Genomic DNA, 26,614 nt, shown 5'->3' on the forward strand with positions numbered 1-26,614 from the left:
TGTATTGTATTATGACAGCTTTAATGGGCTTGTTTTGATGTGACACATCTAGGATCTGTAGTGCACCAACAGGACACCATAATGCAGGGAGGGGACAGGAGGTCACTGGCTGAGGTCAGCCATTGAACAATGCTTTGCTCAGCTTGCTTTGTATTGGATTAAGGCATTCTGGGATAAGTAGTTCCTGTGCACCGTATGCTTTCAGCTTTCTTTCCAAGATGAAGTCTGCAATGCAGTGAGGGTTTTTATCAGCCTCTCACACCCACCCTTATGCTATCTCCTGATTTGCCTGGGAGCTGTATCACACATAATATATACTAAGTTTGGCATTTTTAACATGTAATTTTATACGTAGTAAACTGCATGTATATAACCGAAAATTGATCCTTATTTGTATGTACAATTTATATTTACCTGTAGTATTCGTAGCGTTCTACTTCACCACCGTACAATACGGCCTTTTGTTCAAAGTTAAGTACTGCTTCATTTATAGGATCAATATATTTGAGAATAGGAATCTTGCCTGCATAGGATACAATTACTTGTTCTGTCTCGTTTAATGCCAATTTTACATCTGGAATTATAAAAACACAGTATTGGGAAGATTTTAGGAAGTTATACATAAAAACACAAGAACCCTTTAAGCCTTTTGGGTTTACGACTCACCACTAATACTTTTGGATGTCTGTGTGTTCACTAGTTTTGGCATATCCTTGAGTGCTTGCAGTGCCTGGAAGGATGAGAGAATGGGAACTAATGACATGTCAGAGAGGGGGAGGGATGAGGAAAGCAGCCGGAGCCTGCGAGGAAGATGAAAGAACGGGAATGACAGAATGACACAAGCAACGAACTCTGAACACTTAGGTATAAGACATCAATGAGAAGAACAGTAGAGGAGCAACATCATAAGAAGCCACCACAGGGATAAAATAAACAGCTAATAGATAACTGAATAAAACTAGTTTTCCAGAAATGTTTGTCAGTTACGGGCTTCTAGCACACACGCATATATATATATATATATATATATATATATATATATATATGGGATGCTGTCCTTTATTAGTTAGAGCTCAGTTTTTGTTTTAATATGCACAGCAGGTTTTGTTTTAATATGCACAGTGTTGTTGATGCTTTTTTGCCCTCGTAGTATAAGGAATAAAGCTGGCTGAGGTTAGTTTAAAATGAACCTTGCTGCACTGGACTGAAATTTCTAGTGTACCAACCTATTTAGACTCTGGAGATGGTGATCCCCATGAGTGAGTATCCCCCCAAGTTGTACAGGTGGCTTAGTACTAGCCACCTAACAAAACAGTCACCAAAAATGTGAAAGGCAGGGTACCCATTATGTTTCCCCCCATACGGGAGTGCACACGGCAGGGGGAGCTAAAACCTCATGCTCCCGTATACCTTTCTATGCGCTCCCATATGTAATTCATTTCAATGAGCCGACCGCAGTGAAGCGTTCGGTCCGGTCGGCTCATTTTTGCCACGTATGCGCTTTTACAACCGGACCTAAAACCGTGGTCGACCATGGTTTTAGGTGCGGGGGGAAAAGCGCATACGGTGCAAAAATGAGCCGACCGGACCGAACATTTCACTGCAGTTGGCTCATTGAAATGAATTACATACGGGAGCGCATAGAAAGGCATACAGGAGCGTGAGGTTTTAGCTCTCCCCTACCGTATGCGCTCCCATATGGGGGAAAACGTAATGGGAACCCAGCCTTACTCACACAAGTTAAACGTTCTTTTTTGAGGCTGCATACCTTTAGGACAAATTAACAGTGCAGGCAAGTCCAGTATTATTTGGCCTCAGACCCTGTACTGACTTGGGGCCAACCTAAAAATATGGACTGGCCCAAAAAAAGGATGAAACACCCCACTTTCAAACCTTCCTTTCATCCCATAAAAATTCAGGCCCGATAATAGGCCTTTTTAAATTCCCTAGCAAGCTAAGTCTCCCAGAGATTTTAAAGGGAACCAATCATCAGATTTTACCCTATATAACACTTGGCAAAGCGTTATATAGGGTAAAATCTTTATCCTCACCATCCCCAGGGGAGGCTCCTGCCCCCAGGGATGGTGAGGATATGAACATATAAACTAGTCACCGCCGCGCCTGTTACTAGTCCTCTGGGCGGGGAGCTCCTCTCACCTAGTCCCGTTCTTCGGCCGGCAGCGACGCCCCCTCTGCTTGATTGACGGGCCGCATCATCGCTCTGCTCACTGAACAGACGGAGCAGATCGATGACGCAGCCCATCAACCCGAGGGGGCGTCGCTGCCGGCCAAAGACATTGGAGTAGGTGAGAGTAGCTCCCCGCCCAGGGGACTACTTACAGTCGCATCAGGGACTAGTTTATAAGTTCATATCCTTACCATCCCTGGGGGCAGGAATGTCCCCCGGGAATTGTGAGGATAAAGATTTTTCCCTATATAACACATTGCCAAGCATTATATAGGGTAAAGTCTGGGGATTGGCTCCCTTTAACTATTTCCTGTTTTCCCTTTCTCTCACACAGTTTTACATGGATGAGGTATGAACTTTCTTAAACCTGTTATCCACATACGACAGGTACCTTGCTGGAATATGGCAATCCACGGCGACAAATAGTCTTATTTGATAAAATTAGAAAACAATGAACCCTTTTTAGCTGATGAAGACGTCAGCAATTCGGCCAATGATTATGGCTTAGCTTAATCCATTCACACATGGGAAATCATGCTACTTAACAAATAATGAAGTAGAAGGACAAATAATAAGGCTGTAAGTAGTTAAAAAAAAAAAAAGCAGTTCAATAGAGACAGCAGTTCAATAGAGACAAAATCCAAGTAAAATCAGCATTGGTAAAAGAAGGTAAGAGAGCAATTTTTTCAAGGTATAGTAAAGCCTACAAGTTTATATGCTTTTGTTATTTTGTATTTTTTATGATTTTTCACCCACTCACTATCCAGCCTTGAATCTATTTCCTCCTCATTCATCTACATTGTGTCAAATTAGAATTTCTGTTTTCAAGTAGTGAACAGTTGCTACACGTGTTTCCCTGTAAAGGCCAGTTTAAAAGGAACACTAACAATGAATAATTTAAAGGGGTAATCCGCCCTTAGACATCTAATCCCTTATACAAAGGATAGGGGAAAAGACCTCTGATCACGGGGGTCCCGCCGCTAGGATTGAATAAAAGGGGCATGGCGTCACATGGCGTGGGGTGATGCCACAACCCCTGCCGCGGGAACCCAGCATTCTAAACATACTGTTAAGAACGCCGGGTGCTGCATGGAGATCGCAGGGGGTACCCCACGATCAGACATCTCATTTCCTATCCTTTTGATAGGGCATAAGTTGTCTAGGGGCGGAGTACCCCTTGTCCAAACTGTTTACTAGTCTACAAAATGTTCATGAAACAATCTTGTAGAAATCCAGCCAAAAACAAGATGATTTATTTCATGTTCACCGGAGGGGGTTGCGACCAACCAATGAGGTGGGGCTAAACATACATTCTATTAGTCTATATGTAGACAAAGAGGGGAGAAGCTCCTGCTGCAGTCAGCTTTTATACATAGGATACCACCGTATACTAAGCACTTCCCCCTGTAGATAGGGAGGGGCATAAGTAATTTTAACTTAGAATACCCCTTTAAAGGAAAGGATTAATATAGAATTTCAGAGTTTTTTTGTGTGTAAATTGTCCATTTTTTTATGTTTCTTTAATAAAGGGCTACCACAAAGAGGAATTAAAACAATGGCAACTTTACCTTCACAACACTATCTCTTATATGTTAGCCACCTCCCATTTATTGAAGGGGTTATCCAGGAAAAAAACTTTTTTTATATATATCAACTGGCTCCAGAAAGTGAAACAGATTTGTAAATTACTTCTATTAAAAAATCTTAATCCTTTCAGTACTTATGAGCTTCTAAAGTTAAGGTTGTTCTTTTCTGTCTAGGTGCTCTCTGATGACACGTGTCTCGGGAACCACCCAGTTTAGAAGCAAATCCCCATAGCAAACCTCTTCTAAACTGGGCTTTTCCCGAGACAGGTGTCATCAGAGAGCACTTATACAGAAAAGAACAACCTTAACTTCAGAAGCTCATAAGTACTGAAAGGATTAAGATTTTTTAATAGAAGTAATTTACAAATCTGTTTAACTTTCTGGGGCCAGTTGATATATATAAAAAGTTTTTTCCTGGAATACCCCTTTAATGTTGACATATTCACTGGTATATCACTGGTATTGTAGGAAAATGATTTAGTCTTTACAAAAATAAAATATCACCTTCTCGAAAATCCCTGGTAGGTTGATTTTTCTCACATTGACTAATTTATCCACAAATTCACCGATAGAAGGAACCTAAAATATAAATAAATATCAGTAAAAGTACATCCATCTATCTGCCTATTTTTTAATGATATAGTTTTTCCCATTAGTCAGATGGAAGCTTTCGGATAACAATATTGACACACCTGGCTCTGGTTCCTGTCTAGCTGCACCCTCTGTATTATGCTGGCAGCATCTCTGCAGTTGTCACAGCTTGGGTCCGATAACACTGCTAATATAGTATCTCTGTGACTGGTGAGCTCAGCCATAAGAGCTATTTCTTTGGCCTGCACGTCCATAAGAGTCATGTTGACGTCCACCACAATCTGAGCTGCCCTTTCCAGATCTGAGTGAGATACAAGAGAACATGGACTTTTACAGCTGGTTCTTATTAACCTTTTTTAATTTGGTATTAACTATTGTTAGAATCCTTACATGCCTACTCTTCTGAATTCTCCAATGCTGAAGCTAGCATATTGCTTGGTCAAGTACAGTGGGACAACAAAGGAGTGGCTTCGTAAGAAGCATTTCATGGTCCTGGAGTGGCCTAGCCAGTCTCCAGATTTCAACCCCATAGAAAAACTTTGGAGGGAGTTGAAAGTTTGTGTTGCCCAGTGACCAGTGGCGTTGCGACCTAACCTAACCTAATGGGGTGACACCAAGACGCTCCGCAGCACCCACACCCCCTCCCCAGCTACACTGACACCCCCCTATGTGCCCGACCGGCCTCCCATCCGTCAGCACACCCCCCCTGTGCTGTGTGTGCGGTGCGCCCGTGCGTTAGCAACCCCCCCCCTTTCAGTGGGCCCGTCCGTCATCACGCCCCCCCTCACCTTCACCAGTACTGTGCCCGGCCTCCGCTCCCACGTCTGCGCCGGCCTGACGTCACACCGCATGGCCGCGCAGGGGGACGTCAGTTACGTCACTCGCATTGCGCCCGGTGAGAAGGATCGCTGCGCTGGATGGGTGAGTATGTGTGTCTGTCTCTATCTATGTTTGTGTGTGTGACTCTGTGTGTGTGTGTGACTGTGTGTGTTTGTGTGACTCTCTGAGTGTGTGTGTGACTCTGTGTATTTGTGTGACTCTGTGTGTGACTGTGTGTTTGTGTGACTCTGTGTGTGTGTGTGTGACTCTGTGTGTGACTCTGTGTGTGTGTGACTGTGTGACTCTGTGTGTGACTCTGTGTGTGTGACTGTGTGACTCTGTGTGTCTGTCTGTGAGTGTGTGTCTCTCTGACTGTGTGTGTTTGTGTGTGTGTCTCTCTGTGTAGTATGTGTTTTTTTTTTGTGTGTGTGTGCATGTGTGTGTGTGTGTGTGTGTGGGGAGACTTTGACGCATTGTGGGGAACCTGCAAGGGAACCTGCGGCCTAATGTGGGGAGTCTATGCTACCTAATGTGGGGAGTCTATGCTACCTAATGTGCGGAGTCTATGCTACCTAATGTGCGGAGTCTATGATACCTAATGTGCGGAGTCTATGCTACCTAATGTGGGGAGTCTATGCTAGCTAATGTGGGGAATCTGTGCTACCGAATGTGGGGAAACTGCTACCTAATGTGGGGAATCTGTGCTACCTAATATGGGGAAATTGCTACCTAATGTGGGGTAACTGGTACCTACCTAATGTGGGGAAACTGATACCAAATGTGGGGAATCTATGCTGCCTAATGTGGGGAAAAGATGCTACCTAATGTGGGGAAAAGATGCTACCTAATGTGGGGAAACTGCTACCTACCTAATGTGGGGGAACTGCTGCCTACCTAATGCTCCCCCCCCCTGGCAGTAGCACCCTCATCATCCGCCAGCAACTACCCTCCCCCCCAGCAGCACCTCCATCAGCAGATCCTGATGGTGGATGATGGCGGTGCTCCTGCCAGGAGGATGATCCTGCCGATGGATGATGGGGGTGATACTGCCAGGGGGGATGGCCAGTAGCACCCTCAACATCCTTCAGCAACACCCCCCCCCCAGTAGTAGCACCCCGATCATCCACTAGCAACACCACCAATACCCCCCTCCCGTGGTAATAGCACCAGCTAACGGATGTTGAGGGGTGTTACTGCGGTTGTGGTATTATATTCAGAGGGTGCACTGTATGGCAACGTTATATTCAGAGGGCGCAGTTTGTGGTAGTGTTATATTCAGAGGGCACAGTGGGTGGTAGTATTATATTCAGAGGGCGCAGTTTGTGGTAGTATTATTAGAGATGAGCGAACTTACAGTAAATACGATTCGTCACGAACTTGTCGGCTCAGCAGTTGATGACTTATCCTGCGTAAATTAGTTCAGCCTTCAGGTGCTCCGGTGGGCTGGAAAAGGTGGATACATTCATAGGAAAGATTCTCCTAGGACAATATCCACCTTTTCCAGCCCACGGGAGCACCTGAAAGCTGAACTAATTTATGCAGGAAAAGCCATCAACTGCCGAGCCGATAAGTTTGTGATGAGTTGAATTTACTGTAGTTTGCTCATCTCTAAGTATTATATTCAGAGGGCGCAGTGGGTGGTAGTAATATATTCAGAGTGTACAGTATGTGTTGGTATTATATTCAGAGGGTACAGTATGTGATAGTATTATATTCAGGGGTACAGTATGTGATAGTATTATATTCAGGGGTACAGTATGTGGCAGATTTATATTCAGAGGGTACAGTATATGGTAGTATTATATTCAGAGGGTACAGTATGTGATGGTATTATATTCAGAATGTACAGTGTGTGGTATTATTATATTCAGTGGGTATGGTGTATGGAAGGTTTATAATCAAAGAGTATAGTGTATAGTAGTATTATATTTAGAGGATACAGTGTCTGGCAGGTTTATAATAATAATTGTTTTCATATAGAGGATGAGAATGCGCTGACATAGTGAGGAGACATCTGGGCGTCACATTCTACAGACAGAAGTTTTAGCTGGACCAGGCGGTATGTATTATCTGAATTAGATAAGGGAAGACTATAGAGAAGACGTCACCTGTAATCACTGATATCATTGTGTATTCTCCTCACTATAGAGAAGACGTCACCTGTAATCACTGATATCATTGTGTATTCTCCTCACTATAGAGAAGACGTCACCTGTAGTCACTGATATCATTGTGTATTCTCCTCACTATAGAGAAGACGTCACCTGTAGTCACTGATATCATTCTGTATTCTCCTCACTATAGAGAAGACGTCACCTGTAGTCACTGATATCATTGTACATTCTCCTCTCTATGTCCTATCAGAGCTGTAGTCGCTTGTCAGTTCTACAGTTATGGTCAGTGAAACTACAACTCCCAGCATAACCTCACCACTGCATAAAGGGGTACTCTACTGGAAAACATTTTTTTTAATCAACTGGTGCTACAAAGTTAAACAGATTTGTAAATTACTTCTATTTAAAAATCTTAATCCTTCCAGTACTTATTAGCTGCTGTATAAGCGATTCACAGGAAGTTATTTTCTTTTTTAATTTCTTTTCTGTCTGACCACAGTGCTCTGCGCTGACACCTCTGTCCATGTCAAGAACTGTCCATAGTAGGAGCAAATCCCCATAGCAAACCTATCCTGCTCTGGACAGTTCCGGACATGGACAGAGGTGTCAGCAAATAGCACTGTGGTCAGATTGGAAAGAACTACGCAACTGTTACGCCGAGCTACACTCTCACTCCCGCAGCGCCCCGGTCAGATCCACTGACCGGGTGCGCTGCGATTCTGCCTCCAGCCGGGATACGATTCGCGATGCGGGTGGCGCCCGCTCGCGATGCGCACCCCGGCTCCCGTACCTGACTCGCTCTCCGTCGGTCCTGTCCCGGCGCGCGCGGCCCCGCTCCCTAGGGCGCGCGCGCGCCGGGTCTCTGCGATTTAAAGGGCCACTGCGCCGCTGATTGGTGCAGTGGTTCTAATCAGTGTGTTCACCTGTGCACTCCCTATGTATACCTCACTTCCCCTGCACTCCCTCGCCGGATCTTGTTGCCATTGTGCCAGTGAAAGCGTTCCCTTGTGTGTTCCTAGCCTGTGTTCCAGACCTCCTGCCGTTGCCCCTGACTACGATCCTTGCTGCCTGCCCCGACCTTCTGCTACGTCCGACCTTGCTTCTGTCTACTCCCTTGTACCGCGCCTATCTTCAGCAGTCAGAGAGGTTGAGCCGTTGCTAGTGGATACGACCTGGTCACTACCGCCGCAGCAAGACCATCCCGCTTTGCGGCGGGCTCTGGTGAATACCAGTAGTGACTTAGAACCGGTCCACTAGCACGGTCCACGCCAATCCCTCTCTGGCACAGAGGATCCACCTCCTGCCAGCCGGCATCGTGACAGTAGATCCGGCCATGGATCCCGCTGAAGTTCCTCTGCCAGTTGTCGCCGACCTCACCACGGTGGTCGCCCAGCAGTCACAACAGATAGCGCAACAAGGCCACCAGCTGTCTCAACTGACCGTGATGCTACAGCAGCTACTACCACAGCTTCAGCAATCATCTCCTCCGCCAGCTCCTGCACCTCCTCCGCAGCGAGTGGCCGCCTCAGGCCTACGACTATCCTTGCCGGATAAATTTGATGGGGACTCTAAGTTTTGCCGTGGCTTTCTTTCACAATGTTCCCTGCACTTGGAGATGATGTCGGACCAGTTTCCTACTGAAAGGTCTAAGGTGGCTTTCGTAGTCAGCCTTCTGTCTGGAAAAGCTCTGTCATGGGCCACACCGCTCTGGGACCGCAATGACCCCGTCACTGCCTCTGTACACTCCTTCTTCTCGGAAATTCGAAGTGTCTTTGAGGAACCTGCCCGAGCCTCTTCTGCTGAGACTGCCCTGCTGAACCTGGTCCAGGGTAATTCTTCCGTTGGCGAGTACGCCGTGCAATTCCGTACTCTTGCTTCAGAACTTTCCTGGAATAATGAGGCCCTCTGCGCGACCTTTAAAAAAGGCCTATCCAGCAACATTAAAGATGTTCTGGCCGCACGAGAAATTCCTGCTAACCTACATGAACTCATTCATCTAGCCACTCGCATTGACATGCGTTTTTCCGAAAGGCGTCAGGAGCTCCGCCAGGATATGGACTTTGTTCGCACGAGGCGTTTTTTCTCCCCGGCTCCTCTCTCCTCTGGTCCTCTGCAATCCGTTCCTGTGCCTCCCGCCGTGGAGGCTATGCAAGTTGACCGGTCTCGCCTGACACCTCAAGAGAGGACACGACGCCGCATGGAGAATCTCTGCCTGTACTGTGCCGGTACCGAACACTTCCTGAAGGATTGTCCTATCCGTCCTCCCCGCCTGGAAAGACGTACGCTGACTCCGCACAAAGGTGAAACAGTCCTTGATGTCAACTCTGCTTCTCCACGTCTTACTGTGCCTGTGCGGATATCTGCCTCTACCTTCTCCTTCTCCACTAAGGCCTTCTTGGACTCCGGATCTGCAGGAAACTTTATTTTGGCCTCTCTCATCAACAGGTTCAACATCCCAGTGACCAGTCTCGCCAGACCTCTCTACATCAATTGCGTTAACAATGAAAGATTGGACTGTGCCGTGCGTTACCGCACGGAACCCCTCCTAATGTGCATCGGACCTCACCACGAAAAAATTGAGTTTTTGGTCCTCTCCAATTGCACTTCCGAAATTCTCCTTGGACTACCCTGGCTTCAACACCATTCCCCAACCCTGGATTGGTCCACAGGGGAGATCAAGAGTTGGGGTCCCTCTTGTTTCAAGGACTGCCTTAAACCGGTTACCAGTACTCCTTGCCGTGACCCTGTGGTTCCCCCTGTAACCGGTCTCCCTAAGGCCTATATGGACTTTGCGGATGTTTTTTGCAAAAAAACAAGCTGAGACTCTACCTCCTCACAGGCCTTATGACTGTCCTATTGACCTCCTCCCGGGCACTACTCCACCCCGGGGCAGAATTTATCCTCTCTCTGCCCCAGAGACTCTTGCTATGTCTGAGTACATCCAGGAAAATTTAAAAAAGGGCTTTATCCGCAAATCCTCCTCTCCTGCCGGAGCCGGATTTTTCTTTGTGTCCAAAAAAGATGGCTCCCTACGTCCTTGCATTGACTACCGCGGTCTTAATAAAATCACGGTAAAGAACCGCTACCCTCTACCTCTCATCTCTGAACTCTTTGATCGCCTCCAAGGTGCCCACATCTTTACCAAACTGGACTTAAGAGGTGCTTATAATCTCATCCGCATCAGAGAGGGGGATGAATGGAAAACGGCATTTAACACTAGAGATGGACACTTTGAGTATCTGGTCATGCCCTTTGGCCTGTGCAACGCCCCTGCCGTCTTCCAAGACTTTGTTAATGACATTTTTCGTGATCTCTTATATTCCTGTGTTGTTGTGTATCTGGACGATATCCTGATTTTTTCTGCCAACCTAGAAGAACACCGCCAGCATGTCCGCATGGTTCTTCAGAGACTTCGTGACAATCAACTTTATGCCAAAATGGAGAAATGTCTGTTTGAATGTCAATCTCTTCCTTTCCTAGGATACTTGGTCTCTGGCCAGAGACTACAAATGGATCCAGACAAACTCTCTGCCGTCTTAGATTGGCCACGCCCCTCCGGACTCCGTGCTATCCAACGTTTTTTGGGGTTCGCCAATTATTACAGACAATTTATTCCACATTTTTCTACCATTGTGGCTCCTATCGTGGCTTTAACCAAAAAGAATGCCAATCCTAAGTCATGGCCTCCTCAAGCGGAAGACGCCTTTAAACAGCTCAAGTCTGCCTTTTCTTCAGCTCCCGTGCTCTCCAGACCTGACCCATCTAAACCCTTCCTATTGGAGGTTGATGCCTCCTCAGTAGGAGCTGGAGCGGTCCTTCTACAAAAAAATTCTTCCGGGCATGCTGTTACTTGTGGTTTTTTTTTCTAAGACCTTCTCTCCGGCGGAGAGGAACTACTCCATCGGGGATCGAGAGCTACTAGCCATTAAATTAGCACTTAAGGAATGGAGGCATCTGCTGGAGGGATCAAGATTTCCAGTTATTATTTACACCGATCACAAGAACCTCTCCTATCTCCAGTCTGCCCAACGGCTGAATCCTCGCCAGGCCAGGTGGTCTCTGTTCTTTGCCCGATTTAATTTTGAAATTCACTTTCGGCCTGCCGATAAGAACATTAGGGCCGATGCTCTCTCTCGTTCCTCGGATGCCTCGGAAGTAGAGCTCTCTCCGCAACACATCATTCCTCCTGACTGCCTGATCTCCACTTCTCCAGCCTCCATCAGGCAAACTCCTCCAGGGAAGACCTTCGTCTCTCCACGTCAACGCCTCGGAATCCTCAAATGGGGTCACTCCTCCCATCTCGCAGGTCATGCGGGCATCAAGAAATCCGTACAACTCATCTCTCGTTTCTATTGGTGGACGACTCTGGAGACGGATGTTGTGGATTTTGTGCGAGCCTGCACTTATCTGTGCCCGGGATAAGACTCCTCGCCAGAAGCCCGCTGGTCTTCTTCATCCTCTGCCTGTTCCCGAACAGCCTTGGTCTCTGATTGATATGGACTTTATTACAGACTTACCCTCATCCCGTGGCAACATTGTTGTTTGGGTGGTCGTTGATCGATTCTCCAAGATGGCACATTTCATCCCTCTTCCTGGTCTTCCTTCTGCGCCTCAGTTGGCAAAAAATTTTTTGTACACATTTTTCGTCTTCACGGGTTGCCCACGCAGATCGTCTCGGATAGAGGCGTCCAATTCGTGTCTAAATTCTGGAGGGCTCCCTGTAAACAACTCAAGATTAAATTAAACTTTTCTTCTGCTTATCATCCTCAATCCAATGGGCAAGTAGAAAGAATTAACCAGGTCCTGGGTGATTATTTACGGCATTTTGTTTCCTCCCGCCAGGATGACTGGGGGGCAAAATTCTCTCTTACAGGCTTCATCACGCATGAAGAAGTTTGCTGATAAGAAAAGAAGAGCTCCCCCCATTTTTTCTCCCGGAGACAAGGTATGGCTCTCCGCTAAATATGTCCGCTTCCGTGTTCCCAGCTACAAATTGGGACCACGCTATCTTGGTCCTTTCAAAATTTTGTGCCAGATTAATCCTGTCTCTTATAAACTTCTTCTCCCTCCTTCTCTTCGTATTCCTAATGCCTTTCACGTTTCTCTTCTTAAACCACTCATCATCAACCGTTTCTCTCCTAAACTTATCTCTCCCACTCCTGTCTCCGGTTCTTCAGACATCTTTCCCGTAAAGGAGATACTGGCCTCCAAAAAGGTCAGAGGAAAAACCTTCTTTTTGGTTGACTGGGAGGGCTGTGGTCCTGAAGAGAGATCCTGGGAACCTGAGGACAATATCCTAGATAAAAATCTGGTCCTCAGGTTCTCAGGCTCCAAGAAGAGGGGGTGACCCAAGGGGGGGGGGGTACTGTTACGCCGAGCGCTCCGGGTCCCCGCTCCTCCCCGGAGCGCTCGCTACATTCTCGCTCCCGCAGCGCCCCGGTCAGATCCACTGACCGGGTGCGCTGCGATTCCGCCTCCAGCCGGGATACGATTCGCGATGCGGGTGGCGCCCGCTCGCGATGCGCACCCCGGCTCCCGTACCTGACTCGCTCTCCGTCGGTCCTGTCCCGGCGCGCGCGGCCCCGCTCCCTAGGGCGCGCGCGCGCCGGGTCTCTGCGATTTAAAGGGCCACTGCGCCGCTGATTGGCGCAGTGGTTCTAATCAGTGTGTTCACCTGTGCACTCCCTATGTATACCTCACTTCCCCTGCACTCCCTGCCATTGTGCCAGTGAAAGCGTTCCCTTGTATGTTCCTAGCCTGTGTTCCAGACCTCCTGCCGTTGCCCCTGACTACGATCCTTGCTGCCTGCCCCGACCTTCTGCTACGTCCGACCTTGCTTCTGTCTACTCCCTTGTACCGCGCCTATCTTCAGCAGTCAGAGAGGTTGAGCCGTTGCTAGTGGATACGACCTGGTCACTACCGCCGCAGCAAGACCATCCCGCTTTGCGGCGGGCTCTGGTGAATACCAGTAGTGACTTAGAACCGGTCCACTAGCACGGTCCACGCCAATCCCTCTCTGGCACAGAGGATCCACCTCCTGCCAGCCGGCATCGTGACAGCAACTTCCTGTGGAGCATACACCAGCTTATAAGTACTGTAAGTATAAAGATTTTAAATAGAAGTAATTTAAAAATCTGTTTAACTTTCTGGCACCAGGTGATATAAAAGTAAATGTTTTCCAGTGGAGTACCCCTTTAAGTAATTCTGGGAGCTGTATATTTAAATGGTGAAAACTTCTTTAACACTTTCCCATTCTGTGGCAACTGGTATATCTGATTATTATACTGGAATTTCTCACAATGCGCTACAACAGTGGTGTCTGTCACAACAGGCTAAAAACTTACTGGGGGGAGGGGGGAGGTATGGGGGTGACACCATTTTCTACCGCACCGGGTGACACCAACCCTAGCAACGCCACTGCCAGTGACAGCCCCAAAACATCACTGCTCTAGACTAGATCTGCATGGAGGAATGGGCCAAAATACCAGCAACAGTGTGTGAAAACCTTTGGAAGACTTATAGGAAACGTTTGACCTCTGTCATTGCCAACAAAGGGTGTAGAACAAAGTATTGAGATGAACTTTTGTTATTGACCAAATACTTATTTTCCACCATAATTTGCAAATAAATTCTTAAAAAATCAGACAATGTGATTTTATGGATTTTTTTTCTCATGTCTCTCATAGTTGAGGTATACCTATGATGAAAATTACAGGCCTCTCTCATTTTCTTTTTAAGTGGGAAAACTTGCACAATTGGTGGTTGACTAAATACTTTTATTGCCCCACTGTACCTTGTGGCAAAGCACGTGCTACAGCAAAATGCTGTTTTGCAATATTTTGGGTTTGGCTTTCTCTGTCTCTATAAATCTTGGCAAAACATTATAATGATACTTGATAAAAGGTCATTAATATTACAATGTTGACCCAAGTATCAGTTTTAAGAATAAGCAGGCAGATACTGGAACCAGTTTTGCACAGAGTCTCTGATTATTGGGACAACCAAGTCAAGAAAAATACCCCAGAAGAAAGAACTTCAGGACATTTTCGAAAAATGGAAATCCTTGAAAATATTGACCACAAGAGACTATGGGCAGGATGAAGATTTCCTAATACAGTACTGTGTATGGCCTATAGAGTAAAATAAAGTGGCAGTGTGCTGACTGCTGCTCCATTTAAATAGAGGGACACATGTGATTGGTCGGGTCCCAGTAGTTGGACCTTCATTGATCATACACTCATCCTCAATCCTCCAGACAAGAAATGAGTATGGATGATCATTGAGGCCGGTGATTGGCTGCAGCTGTCACATATCAATACAGTATAAAGCAAGAAGTAGAGACTGGTGGGGTTCCTGGGAAGCATTGGAATAGGAGAGGCAAGGGTTCAGTTTTATTAGCACTAATGTTTTTGAAAATTATTTTCCTAGAATCTGAGTGCTTTATAAACATTTGTTAAAGGGGTTATGATTATCCTAAGATGAAAGGTTATAAACTGTCCACTGGATAGCTGAAAGGTGGGGGTCCAATTTTTGAGAACCCCACCATTCAAAAGAAAGGAGGTCCCTTGTACCCTGGGTGAATGAAGTAGCAGCATGTGCTCTGGGCCTCTTCTCCCATTCACTCTTTTTGGAACTTCTTAAGATTTTTAGCCAAGCAGTGCACTTAGCTATTGTTGTTTGTCCCATAGAGAGTGAATAGAGTAGTGGTCAAGCTTTATTAACCCAAGAGACAAGGGACCACTATTCTCATGATCGGTGGTGGTTCTAGTGGCCTATGCATTGATGATAACTTTGATTGTGGATAACTTGTAAGTGGCCAGACAACACTATTAAAAATATGAAGATACAAAACCTAGTTACACTGCTGGTTAAGTTTGGAGAAAATACACATTTATGTGCAACATATCATAATCTTTTTGTAATAAGGGAATCTGGTTCAAGCAGAAGGGATTAATTATCCTGAGTTTGGCTGATGCATCTTGCTTTGCTATGACGATGCCTGGGTCAATCAGAAGGCTTGGGCTTGGTGGACATAAATACCCAGTGAGTCTGTGATTTAAAGGGCTACACTGTTGCTCCAGCATTCTGAACATTTTTTTTCAGAATGCTCGGAGCTGGAGGCCGTGATCGTGGCATCACAGACATGCTCCCTCATGACTTCACACCATGCCCTCTCCCTTCATGTCTATGGGAGAGTGCATGTCTGCCATTACGCCCACTCCCATAGACATGAATAGAGGGGGCATGGTGTGACATCAGGCCATGATGTCACAAGCGCTACCGCCAGAACCTGGCATTTAGTTAGAACGCTGGGTGCTGAAGGGGCCCCCCGCAACAGACATCATATCCCCTATCCTTTGGATAGGGAATAAGATGTCTAGCTCCAGAGCACCCCTTTAAATACCTTTGAGTATTGTTTGAGTTCTTTCTGCACCAGCTCACGTACTGGTCCTTGCTTGATCTATCCTTTGCATCCAGACCTGCTTCCCTGACTCCTGTACAATGTTTGTTTATAGTTTGGACTTAACTGCACCTTGCACTGTAGTAGTATAGGGTGAGGCAACTAGTTGGGGTGGAGGTGGGCACCACAAAAGGCAGTGGTCTGGGTATGCTCAGGGCTGCACTTTACCCTACCCAATTTAAAACTTTTTTAGATCAAAACTAGATGTGTTGTAGGTTCAGCTTTTTATATGGTCAAAGTAGAAAACAAATGTCCAGCACTAGGTGTTCAGGTACAAAATCTTTTGCACTTTATAGGGATACAACTGGATAAAACTATCACAATGAAACCTCTGACGCGTTTCACACACTAGTGCGCTTAGTCATAGAGTGGTTTCATTGTTGACACAAAATGATGAAATACTCATGGAATCAGATCACATGACAAACTTAAAACAAACAGCTGGAAAACATGGTCCGGATTTGTGTCCGGCATTATTACATACTTACACAGGTATAGTTATTAAGCATGATATACATACATATTTCACATAGCAGAATACAGTTTAGAAAATTCAGTACACAGTGAAAAGGTCCAATCTCTGATTCAATCTCTGTTGGTGGATCGTTTTAAGGGAGAACATCCAGAACGTTTCCCTGTTTAACTGATGTCTCATGTCTCCACCCGGGGTTTTCTATTGCTCTTCTCTATACCTTGGACACTGAGGAAATTTGTGTTACCTCCACGGATCTCACTAAAATGCTGTGTAAGTGCTCACACCCCTACTTTGAGACCCTTCATGTATGAGATATGTCTCCTAATGCGGACCTTAAGTTGGTTACTCGTAGAGTCAACATATTGTAATTGGCATTGTGTACAAGATGCCAAATAAACCATGTAGTCAGTACTGTAGTTTATATAGCTTCTTATAGGATATGTTACATTAGTTGTATATGATGTAAATTGGTCAGATTTTTCCATAAACCTGCAAGTAATGCATCTCGTATGCCCACATCCTACATTACCAATGTATTTTAACCAGTGCACATTCTCCTGTCTAGAGCTATTTTTACTCTTGTACATGCTAGGTGAAAGCACTGAGCCTAATGTCGATCCTCTCCTAGGGACTATGTTCACACCCGATGCGATAACTTCCCTTAAAGCTGTATCCATCTCCACTACTGGTAAATACTTTGTAATGATTTGTTTTATAGCTGCAAATTGTGCACTATACGCCATAACAAATGCTGTTTTTTTATTAATTTTATTAGCAATATTTGGCTTGTTTTTTCGTACCTTCTTTTGTCCTCTTATTAGAGTGTTTCTGTCCTTTTCACTGACTTTTTGCATGGCACTATTTAAGTTCTTTTTAGTGTACCCCCTCTCCTCTATTCTCTTGTTAAAGGGGTCCTCCACTGCTTTAACCTTCTTGGGGTAGTTAGGTAGTACTGTGGCTATATGTTATTACCCCTTTGTTTCCTGCTGGTAACACTACTGTAGTTGGGTTATTTTTTACCTTATTTTCAAACCCGGAAGCTGGTTACTTCATTAGTTTGCTGGCTTTTTTCGACCACTGCTTTTTTTCAGTCGCCGCCATCTTTCCATCACTACGTCACCCTGCAGGGTGTTGTGTTGGAGGCTGGCCTGCCCCACGCTCCGTACGTGGCCGCCTCCCGCGCTGATGAATATTCCACCATCATAATCGCGGACCTCCTTCCTTTCAGCTTCTTATAAGCTGATTGCTGATTGGGCTGCTCGCGGCGAATCGGCTCCGTTGTTGGGCGCATGCGCAGTTCATCCTCAGTCGGGAGGGTCATCTGCGCATGTGCCATTGTGTTTTCAGCTTCGGGACTGACATGCTGGGGTATTAACACTCCCGAAAGTTTGCTAGGCGCTCTCTGGCAGATGACCCTCCCGACCGAGGACGAACTGCGCATGCGCCCAACAACGGAGCCGATTCGCCGCGAACAGCCCAGTCAGCAATCAGCTTATAAGAAGCTGAAACGAAGGAGGTCCGCGATTATGACATTGGAATATTCATCAGCGCGGGAGGCGGGCACGTACGGGGCGTGGGGCAGGCCGGCCTCCAACACAACACCCTGCAGGGTGACGTAGCGATGGAAAGATGGCGGCGGCGGCTGAAAAAAAAAACAGTGGTCGAAGAAAGCCAGCAAACTAATGAAGTAACCAGCTTCCGGATTTGAAAATCAGGTAAAAAATAACCCAACTACAGTAGGGTTACCAGCAGGAAACAAAGGGGTAATAACATATAGCCACAGTACTACCTAACTGCCCCAAGAAGGTTAAAGCAGTGGAGAACCCCTTTAAGTTGTTCTGCTTCCTGTGAAAAAATGTCATTCTGTGTACAGTTCCTTTTTAACCTACATAGTTCCAGATATGGTATATTTTGAGTAACATGTATGGGGTGACATTATATGGCAAGTAATATGGAATTGGTGGCTGTTTCCTTGCGATAGGGACTAAAAATGATATAGTTTGCACAAATGGATAATGTTACATCAAGGAAATACATTTTTTTCTGTGTCAAAGTGTCATGTAAATTTGAGATTTAGATTGTTTCCATTAATATACTCTACAAATCTGTCAAACTGTTGCCTTTTACCCTTCCATATGATAAGCAGGTTGTCAATTAAACACCCTATCTATTGGATGCAATCAAAAAAAGGATTGTCTGGAGAGAAAATAAACTGTATTTCCCAAAATATTATAAATATATTTGCCAGCGATTGCGAGTACTTAGCCCCCATGGGAGCTCCCCTGGTCTGAATGAAATATTTCTCATCAAACATAAAGAAATTATGATTGAACAAAAATTCTACCGCTATCATGAGATATTCCTTCAGACCAGGGGAGTATGTACTGTAATTGTTCAAACAAAAACATAAGGCATCCATCCCTTTGTTCCAGGGAATGGAAGGATACAAGGCAACAAAGTCCCATGTAGCCCACGCAAATCTATCATCCCATTGTAAATTCTCCAACATGGCGATGGTATGGCTAGTGTCCCTGATGTGCGTTGGGGAAATTTTTGTGAGAGGCTGTAGATAAAAGTCTACCCATTCGCCCAATCTCTCCACTATAGGTCTAACAAGTGGAGAAAAGAGTCCCTTGTGGAATTTTGGAAGCGAATGGAAGACCGGCACCACTGGGTTTTCTACATACAAGTATTTTTCTTTTTCTAATTTTTCATCTAGCACTCCCATTGTTACTCTTTCTCTCAGTACCTTTGTAAGTTTAGTTTTTACCCATTCCATGGGGTTTTCTTTCAGATGTTTATATATTTTTTCATCCTGCAACATATCATGGTTCAACTTACAACTTTCAATTTACAATTTTTTGAAAACCCTATAGATCAGAGTCCAGGACAACAATGTTGTCGCCCTTATCAGCATTACGCACCACTATATAGGGATTTTCACTAAACAGGAAAACATTCTAGATGTTTGCCCTTAAAACGATCCACCAACAGGGATTGAATCAGAGATTGGACCTTATCACTGTGTATTGAATTCTCTAAACTGTATTCTGCTATGTGAAATATGTATGTATATCATGCTTAATAACTATACCTGTGTAAGTATGTAATTATGCTGGACACAAATCCGGACCATGTTTTCCAGCTGTTTGCTTTAAGTTTGTCATGTGATCCGATTCCATGAGCATTTTAACATGTCATGTTGTGTTGTGAAACCACTCTATGACTAAGTGCACTAGTGTGTGAAATGCGTCAAAGGTTTCATCGTGCCTGTTTTATCCTGTTGTATCCCAATAAAGCGCAAACATTTTTTTTACCTGAACACCTAGTGATGGACATTCATTTTCTACTTAGACTTTGGTGTTTGAAGCTGGGGCGGTGCCGGCGGGTCTGCTGCACAGGTACTTTCAGAGGGCTGGAGTGTAGCTGTGTTTCTCCAAACATTGCTTTTTATATAGGGTTGTCAAGAAATAATTTTATAGCAACCAGATTGTCTTTGGTAATGCCGTCTTTAATAAAAGGCTGGATTAGCACTGAGAAAGGTGGTTAAGGTAAACTTAACAGTACCAGTGGTGGAAAGTACATTTACCTCTTGCTGTCTGGAGCGACTCTTCTAGGAGAGGCTGAATCTCATTATTCATCTTGGCATTCACCATATCATTCACGGCTGGACCGAAGCCTATGAGGACACCACACAGAGAAGAACATATTTAGATCTCACGCATTCTGTCGTGACATACGATGAGCTGGATACTTGAAAACCCTACAAATCAGAGCCTGTGATCCCTGCCATGAATGGCTAATGGCTGCGTCAGAGATAGTGATAAATGAAGCATTTGTAGCTGGTGATTCCATTTATCGAAACAACATAATTGCTCTTAACAAAGCTCCGAGCTATTAGAAGCTCGCACAATGCCGCGCATTTCATTCAAGAGCTCATTTGAAATGAACACTTGAGCAAGAAAGAGGAAGAGAGAGCAACAATATTCTGGGAAGAATGAATCGCTAATGTCAATCGGCAGCATTTGGCTTAAGGCCATGTTCACACATATCCCATTTGTTTCCACATCTTTTGCTTAAAAAAAAAAAAGAATAAATAAAAAAAACTCTAAAATAACGGTTATATAATAAAATGTGTGCCGTTTTTCCATTATGTTCCATTGATCTCAATGGGGGGAGATTTATCAAAACCTGTGTAGATAAAAAGTTGACCAGTTGCCCATAGCAACCAATCAGATTGCTTCTTTCATTTTTTTTTTAAACATTTCAAAAAAAGAAAGAAGCAATCTGATTGGTTGCTATAGGCAACTCAGCAACTCTTCCTCTGGACAGGTTTTGATAAATTTCCCCCAATAAGTGGATAAAGAAGTCTATTTCTTGGCCTCCTTTTGTACCTCTAAATGGGCAAATTACTGCAGTTTTTTGCACAAAAGATGCGATATGTGAATGTGGTATGAGGTGTGATGCAGGGCATATGGAATTACCCTAGGGGCAAATGGCATTACCCTTGTTTTCATGACACCAGTGGGTGGTTTACCCTCAATACCACCCGAAGGTATACCGCTGGATCTTGGGCTAGGCACGGAGGCGATAATGACTCTGACGCCAAGTTACAGATAACAGTAGCTTTACTGAGGATGGACAGATGGAAATGTCCATACAGTTCAGCCAGGCCGACGGAGGAGACCAGTGACTTCAGAGACCTTAAGGGCTTGCTGGGACTTGTAGTAGAATGGGACAATTTAGTGCAGGCCACGCTAACTTGACAGATGACTGACTTGTGACTGACAACACTGTGACTGTAGCCTACTTGAGGCCTCCTATGACTCCTGACACTCTCCTAGACTCGACTGCACTGGACCTCAGCAACAAGAGCTCTAAGCTCCAAGAGAGTGAGCAGAGGCTCCACCCAGGGCTTATATGGGGGAGAATCTGGTGGGGTCCCATTGGTCACCCCTAGGTCACCTGGTCACAATCACATGACAACTCACATGTTAAACAGTCTTAAAGTGACAACGCTTTCTTCACACATTACACAGTACAATACATGGTAAACATATGTACATGGTGGGACAAGTACAAGGAGGCCCAGGGGACACTGAAGGCAGGCCACCTGACAGGGCAGCAAGGGTACAAGGGTACAATGCCTAAAGGTATTGGGGAAGATTTGTCAAAGCTATTTGATTGGTTGCTATTGGTAACTCAGCAAATTTTCCTCTGAACAGATTTTGATAAATCTCTCCCATTCTATTTTTACACGCAAACAGTGCCACTCTTGTCCGTGGGCTGTGTCAGGTATTGCAGCTCAATCTAATTTACTTATACATAGGAAAGTGTTTCCCAATCAGTGTGCCTCCAGCTGTTGCAACTCCCAGCATACCTGGACAGCCTTTGGGCATGCTGGGAGTTGCAGTAACAGCTGGAGGCACCCTGCTAGGGAAACACTGACATAGGAGATAAACACTAGGGACACCTTCTGAAGAACCCTATCCACACTTCTATAACCACAATATTATCCACTGTTTATAATACATATTTTTTTAATTTATTTTTTATACAATTTATACATTTTCATCCATAATGTATACAAATATATGTATGTATGTATTTATATCTTAATCCTTCCAGTACTTATCAACTGCTGTACGCTCCTCCGGAAGTTGAGTTGTTCTTTTCTGTCTGACCAAAGTGCTCTCTGCTGACACCGCTGTCCATGTCAGGAACTGTCCAGAGCAGGAGAGGTTTGCTATGGGGATTTGCTCCTGCTCTGACATGGACAGAGGTGTCAGCAGAGAGCACTGTGGAAATATTCACAGTCGCTATTGCACTTAGTCCATTTGAATAGAATCCGTATGCACTTAGCGCTAAAAATTAAAAGGTATGGATAGTATATATTAATAATTATTACTGTATTACTGTATCATACGGATCATACGGATTCTATTCAAATGGACTAAGTGCAATAGCGACTGTGAATATTTCCACATATAGCATATCTATTCAAGCGCTATTTTATAAATGTTATTATACCTTTTAATTTTTAATTCATTATTATTAATATATACTATCCATATTTTTGTTATTAATTAATATTGCCGTTCACCCCACGCAAGGGCCCTGCTAAAGGTGACGACATACATCATTTGATATAAATAAATTTTGCATTAATTTTACTATTGTTCTTTCTCTTTATCTGTTTATTCTTCGCTATTATCCCTCTATTTCACTCTGTACCTGCAGTACTTTTGAGGACTGGTATCTATAAATATATTCTATATTTATAACACACACACATCACATAATTTACAAATCTGTTAAACTTTTTGGTACCTGTTGATTTAAAAAAAAATAATAATAAAAAAAACATTTCCACTGGAGTACCCCTTTTAAAGGAGAAGTATCATAGAAGAAAACGTATCCCCGATCTGCAAGTTAGGGGATAAGTTTTAGAACGAGGGGGTCTGACCTCTGGGGTTCTCTCCAGGATCACAGCATCACGACCCCCGCATGAAGCTGCGGCCGACAAGTCCCCTCCATATATCTCTATGGGAGAGCAGTTCGGCTGTCTTTGGCTTTCCCTTAGAGATATATGAAGAGGGCATGTCGGCCACCGCTCTGTGTGGGGGTTGTGACCCAGCTTTCCCGGAGAGAGCCATGGCCGAGTACAGGAGATCGCTTGGGGCCCCAGTATTTTTCCATGATACTTCTCCTTTAACATGACATTTGGCCTTTTTTTTTTTTTTGCTTTACTGTGGGATTTCCCTTTCTATGTATGTTTGTGGATATAAATTATTTTTTGAAACTGTGACTCTTTTGTGGTATTGTTCTTCATGTGTTGGCATTTAGGTCTCTACGCAAGAGATACATGTGACTATGTTGCATGTATTTTGTAGATACACATTTATACTTACTTTTTAAATCATCAAGAACTCTTGATTTTGGGACTGAATATTCTAAAACCAGCCTATCAATGGCCTGAAATAAAGAGAAACATTTACATGATATTAATTTACTCTTCTGATATGTATGACTCCTATTATCTAGACCATAAATCTTTCCCCATCATGTTGAACGATTATAGACAGTAACATTATATTCTTTCCTGAAAAGATACTAATTTTTTTCCATGACACCAGAAACTCATCCAGGTAATGGTTCCTTGAGGTTGCCAGGCAGATCTAATAGAGCCCAATACACTGTGCTGGAATGGCTTTGCCTGCTTATTACAGCGGTGACTTCCATTAAGTAGGTCGTGTGGGTGAAGAAAACCTGCAAATACAAAAACCTCAAAACAACATCTAATGTGCCGAGAATTTGTTTCATGGTCCTAAATAGAGCAGATTTTTAGCTTCATTGCAGGGAACTTAATAATACTCACTGCGTCTGACAGTGAACACAAAGAGGCCCATTACATCTACCTACTAAGCATTTCAGCAAAGAGATTGTTCTCAGTAATGTTTATTAGGGCAATAGGGCTTGAGACTTTGTAGAAGTATACAGCAACAAAAATAGTAGACTTTAGAGCAGATCTGTATGTTAGCCCATAAAGTTGTTCTCCTACTTAGCTTCTTAAAGTCTGGACCCTGGAATGACTATTCAGGAGGTGCCCCCACTCTCAATACCATTATTTAAATTCACAATTATAGCTTTTGGATAGAATATCATGAGTAGTATGGTTTAATGAAGGCAACCCAATCACATGACCAGTCACATGACCAATTAGGACATATGGATGTCATAGAGGATGGTTCATTGCTCAATACCACACTTATGACTCCCATTGTGGCACACCACCAATAGTACTCTGGAGTACACCACACGCCCACCATAAGACCACCAACCCCCCAAGCACACTCCAACATCACTACCAATAGCATCCCCACCCCCCAAATCTGGACACTGTACTACACACCTCTATAACAAAAGGCAGGAAACAATGCAGCTGCTCTCTAGCAGGGGGAACCAGAAATTGCATACTCTTTCAGCAGTTGAGGGCGCACTCACCTGTCACTCATGTGATATTGCATCATCACCCCTATTTTCCTTTTATTTGGGGGTGGGCCTGTGCAGGAGATGTGCTGTCACTCAGGACTTACATGCAAGTGGCAAGTCCTGGGTGGGCAACTGTTTGACATGGAGCACAGGGCCTGGACCTGGACCTCATGAAACTTCAAAGAGAATTTCCTCTTTGGTGTGGTTACAGCTAGAGATATCCAGCAGCCTGCACCTCCATGTTGGACCCACAGGCTACAAGTTGGGCAACCTGGGTATTTACCCTTGTCCATATGCCCTAAAAGGATCATAGATGGTGTTCTCATACTCAGATGGAAAAGAGTGCTGCTTTAACAGAGAGGCTCTTAGACTCAACCTATTCTTGTATTAGTGTCCATATACTGGGGACTGAGTAGTTAGTTGTCATCAGTAACTGACAATAATTTCAGTAAAATGTGTATGGTTATATTTCCCACATGATGCTTGTAATCTTTCACTGGGAAGAAAACTTGAAAGAAGAGATCGCAGACGGCACTCACGGAAACAGCAAGAAGTTTAATTCGGGATCGCTGGTCCACGCAACAACAACGACAGGTAAGTCGACCGGTTTCGCGCTACACAGAGCGCTTACACGTGACCTCTGACATCAATTAACCCTTCCCCCTTAAATACATACACCAGGTAATACAAAAATAGAAAACTAGACATTACAGGGTTAAAAGCACAAATATGGTGTGTGGTATAGAAAGACTAGCATTAGTGTTTACTAATTTAGCTATGACAGCGCCTAAAACTGTGTAACACTAACGGAGGTAATGCATAGTATTTAAAACGCTAGGTGTGAACATAGATCCTATGCTAACAACATCCACCTGCACTATGGAAATACATTAAAATCCTCCCGTAGGTTTAATCCTAGTGGTCCTATGGCGTCTGTAAGTATAAACATTTCAGATTCTTTTTGTAACAATAATTTGTGTCTATCTCCACCAAATTTTAAGGGCGCAACTGTTTTTAATCCTAGGAATTTTAAATCTTCAACTTTGTTATTATGTTTATATTTCATATGTTCTATTACTTTTGGGTAATCCAAATCCAATCCAAATTGGATTTAGAAAAATTACAGCTACTAATTCCTTACTTAGATATGACAGCTTTCATTCTCAACATGTCAAAAAATCCCTTCCTTTCGGACAATTTGTCCGATTGAAACGGATAAATACCACTACGGAAACATTTGAAATACAGGCGAAACAATTATGGGACAGACTAAAAGAGAGGGGCTACCCTATATCTATCCTGAGTGAGGCACTACTTAAGGTCAGGAAAATACCTCGCAGTCAATTGTTGCATAAAAAACATAAAACACATGATAATGACCGTGCTAAATTAAATACAGAAAATCAAACAAAAAATTTTACGTTTTCCTTTATGTACAGCCCTATGGAAAATAAAATTAGGTCTGCGATACATAAAAATTGGCATATTCTCCAGCAGGATGATATTTTAAGTAAAACACAGTTGAATAAACCATTAATTTCTTTTCGCAGAACTAAGAATATTAGAGATCATATTGTACGAGGTAGATTACAAGATGATACGCCCAAAAATTGGATAGAAAAATCTAAACCACAAGGATGTTTTAAATGTGGACAGTGCAATTTATGTTCTCACATGATACAAACGAAAAACATACATTTAGGGTCACAGAATATTGATATCCATGATTTTGTGACATGTAAATCTACCTATATCGTTTATGCATTAGTTTGTACATGCGGTTTTTACTATATTGGGAAGACCATAAGACCTTTGCATAAAAGAATTAGGGAACACTTTCGTTCACTCACTACTGGAAAAGGCTGCCCAAAAGTAATAGAACATATGAAATATAAACATAATAACAAAGTTGAAGATTTAAAATTCCTAGGATTAAAAACAGTTGCGCCCTTAAAATTTGGTGGAGATAGACACAAATTATTGTTACAAAAAGAATCTGAAATGATTATACTTACAGACGCCATAGGACCACTAGGATTAAACCTACGGGAGGATTTTAATGTATTTCCATAGTGCAGGTGGATGTTGTTAGCATAGGATCTATGTTCACACCTAGCGTTTTAAATACTATGCATTACCTCCGTTAGTGTTACACAGTTTTAGGCGCTGTCATAGCTAAATTAGTAAACACTAATGCTAGTCTTTCTATACCACACACCATATTTGTGCTTTTAACCCTGTAATGTCTAGTTTTCTATTTTTGTATTACCTGGTGTATGTATTTAAGGGGGAAGGGTTAATTGATGTCAGAGGTCACGTGTAAGCGCTCTGTGTAGCGCGAAACCGGTCGACTTACCTGTCGTTGTTGTTGCGTGGACCAGCGATCCC

The 26,614-nt window shown here is 43.9% G+C and overlaps 1 protein-coding gene across 1 annotated transcript in view; it reads right to left on the minus strand.

Annotated features, from left to right (window-relative positions):
* The window catches only part of PROM2 (prominin 2), a 56,678-nt gene extending 32,469 nt beyond the window's left edge, over positions 1-24,209 (minus strand). The window contains exons 1-7 of the mRNA XM_056569790.1: positions 24,147-24,209; positions 23,146-23,209; positions 19,824-19,913; positions 4,467-4,666; positions 4,279-4,353; positions 667-730; positions 415-574 (exon numbers count right to left, since the gene is read on the minus strand). Coding sequence (XP_056425765.1) covers positions 415-574; positions 667-730; positions 4,279-4,353; positions 4,467-4,666; positions 19,824-19,913; positions 23,146-23,209; positions 24,147-24,209 — 716 coding nt within the window. The remainder of the gene's footprint in view (positions 1-414; positions 575-666; positions 731-4,278; positions 4,354-4,466; positions 4,667-19,823; positions 19,914-23,145; positions 23,210-24,146) is intronic.
* Positions 24,210-26,614: the final 2,405 nt, after the last annotated feature.

This window comes from Hyla sarda, chromosome 4 (assembly GCF_029499605.1).
Source record: "Hyla sarda isolate aHylSar1 chromosome 4, aHylSar1.hap1, whole genome shotgun sequence".
In the NCBI taxonomy this organism is placed as follows: Eukaryota; Metazoa; Chordata; class Amphibia; order Anura; family Hylidae; genus Hyla; species Hyla sarda.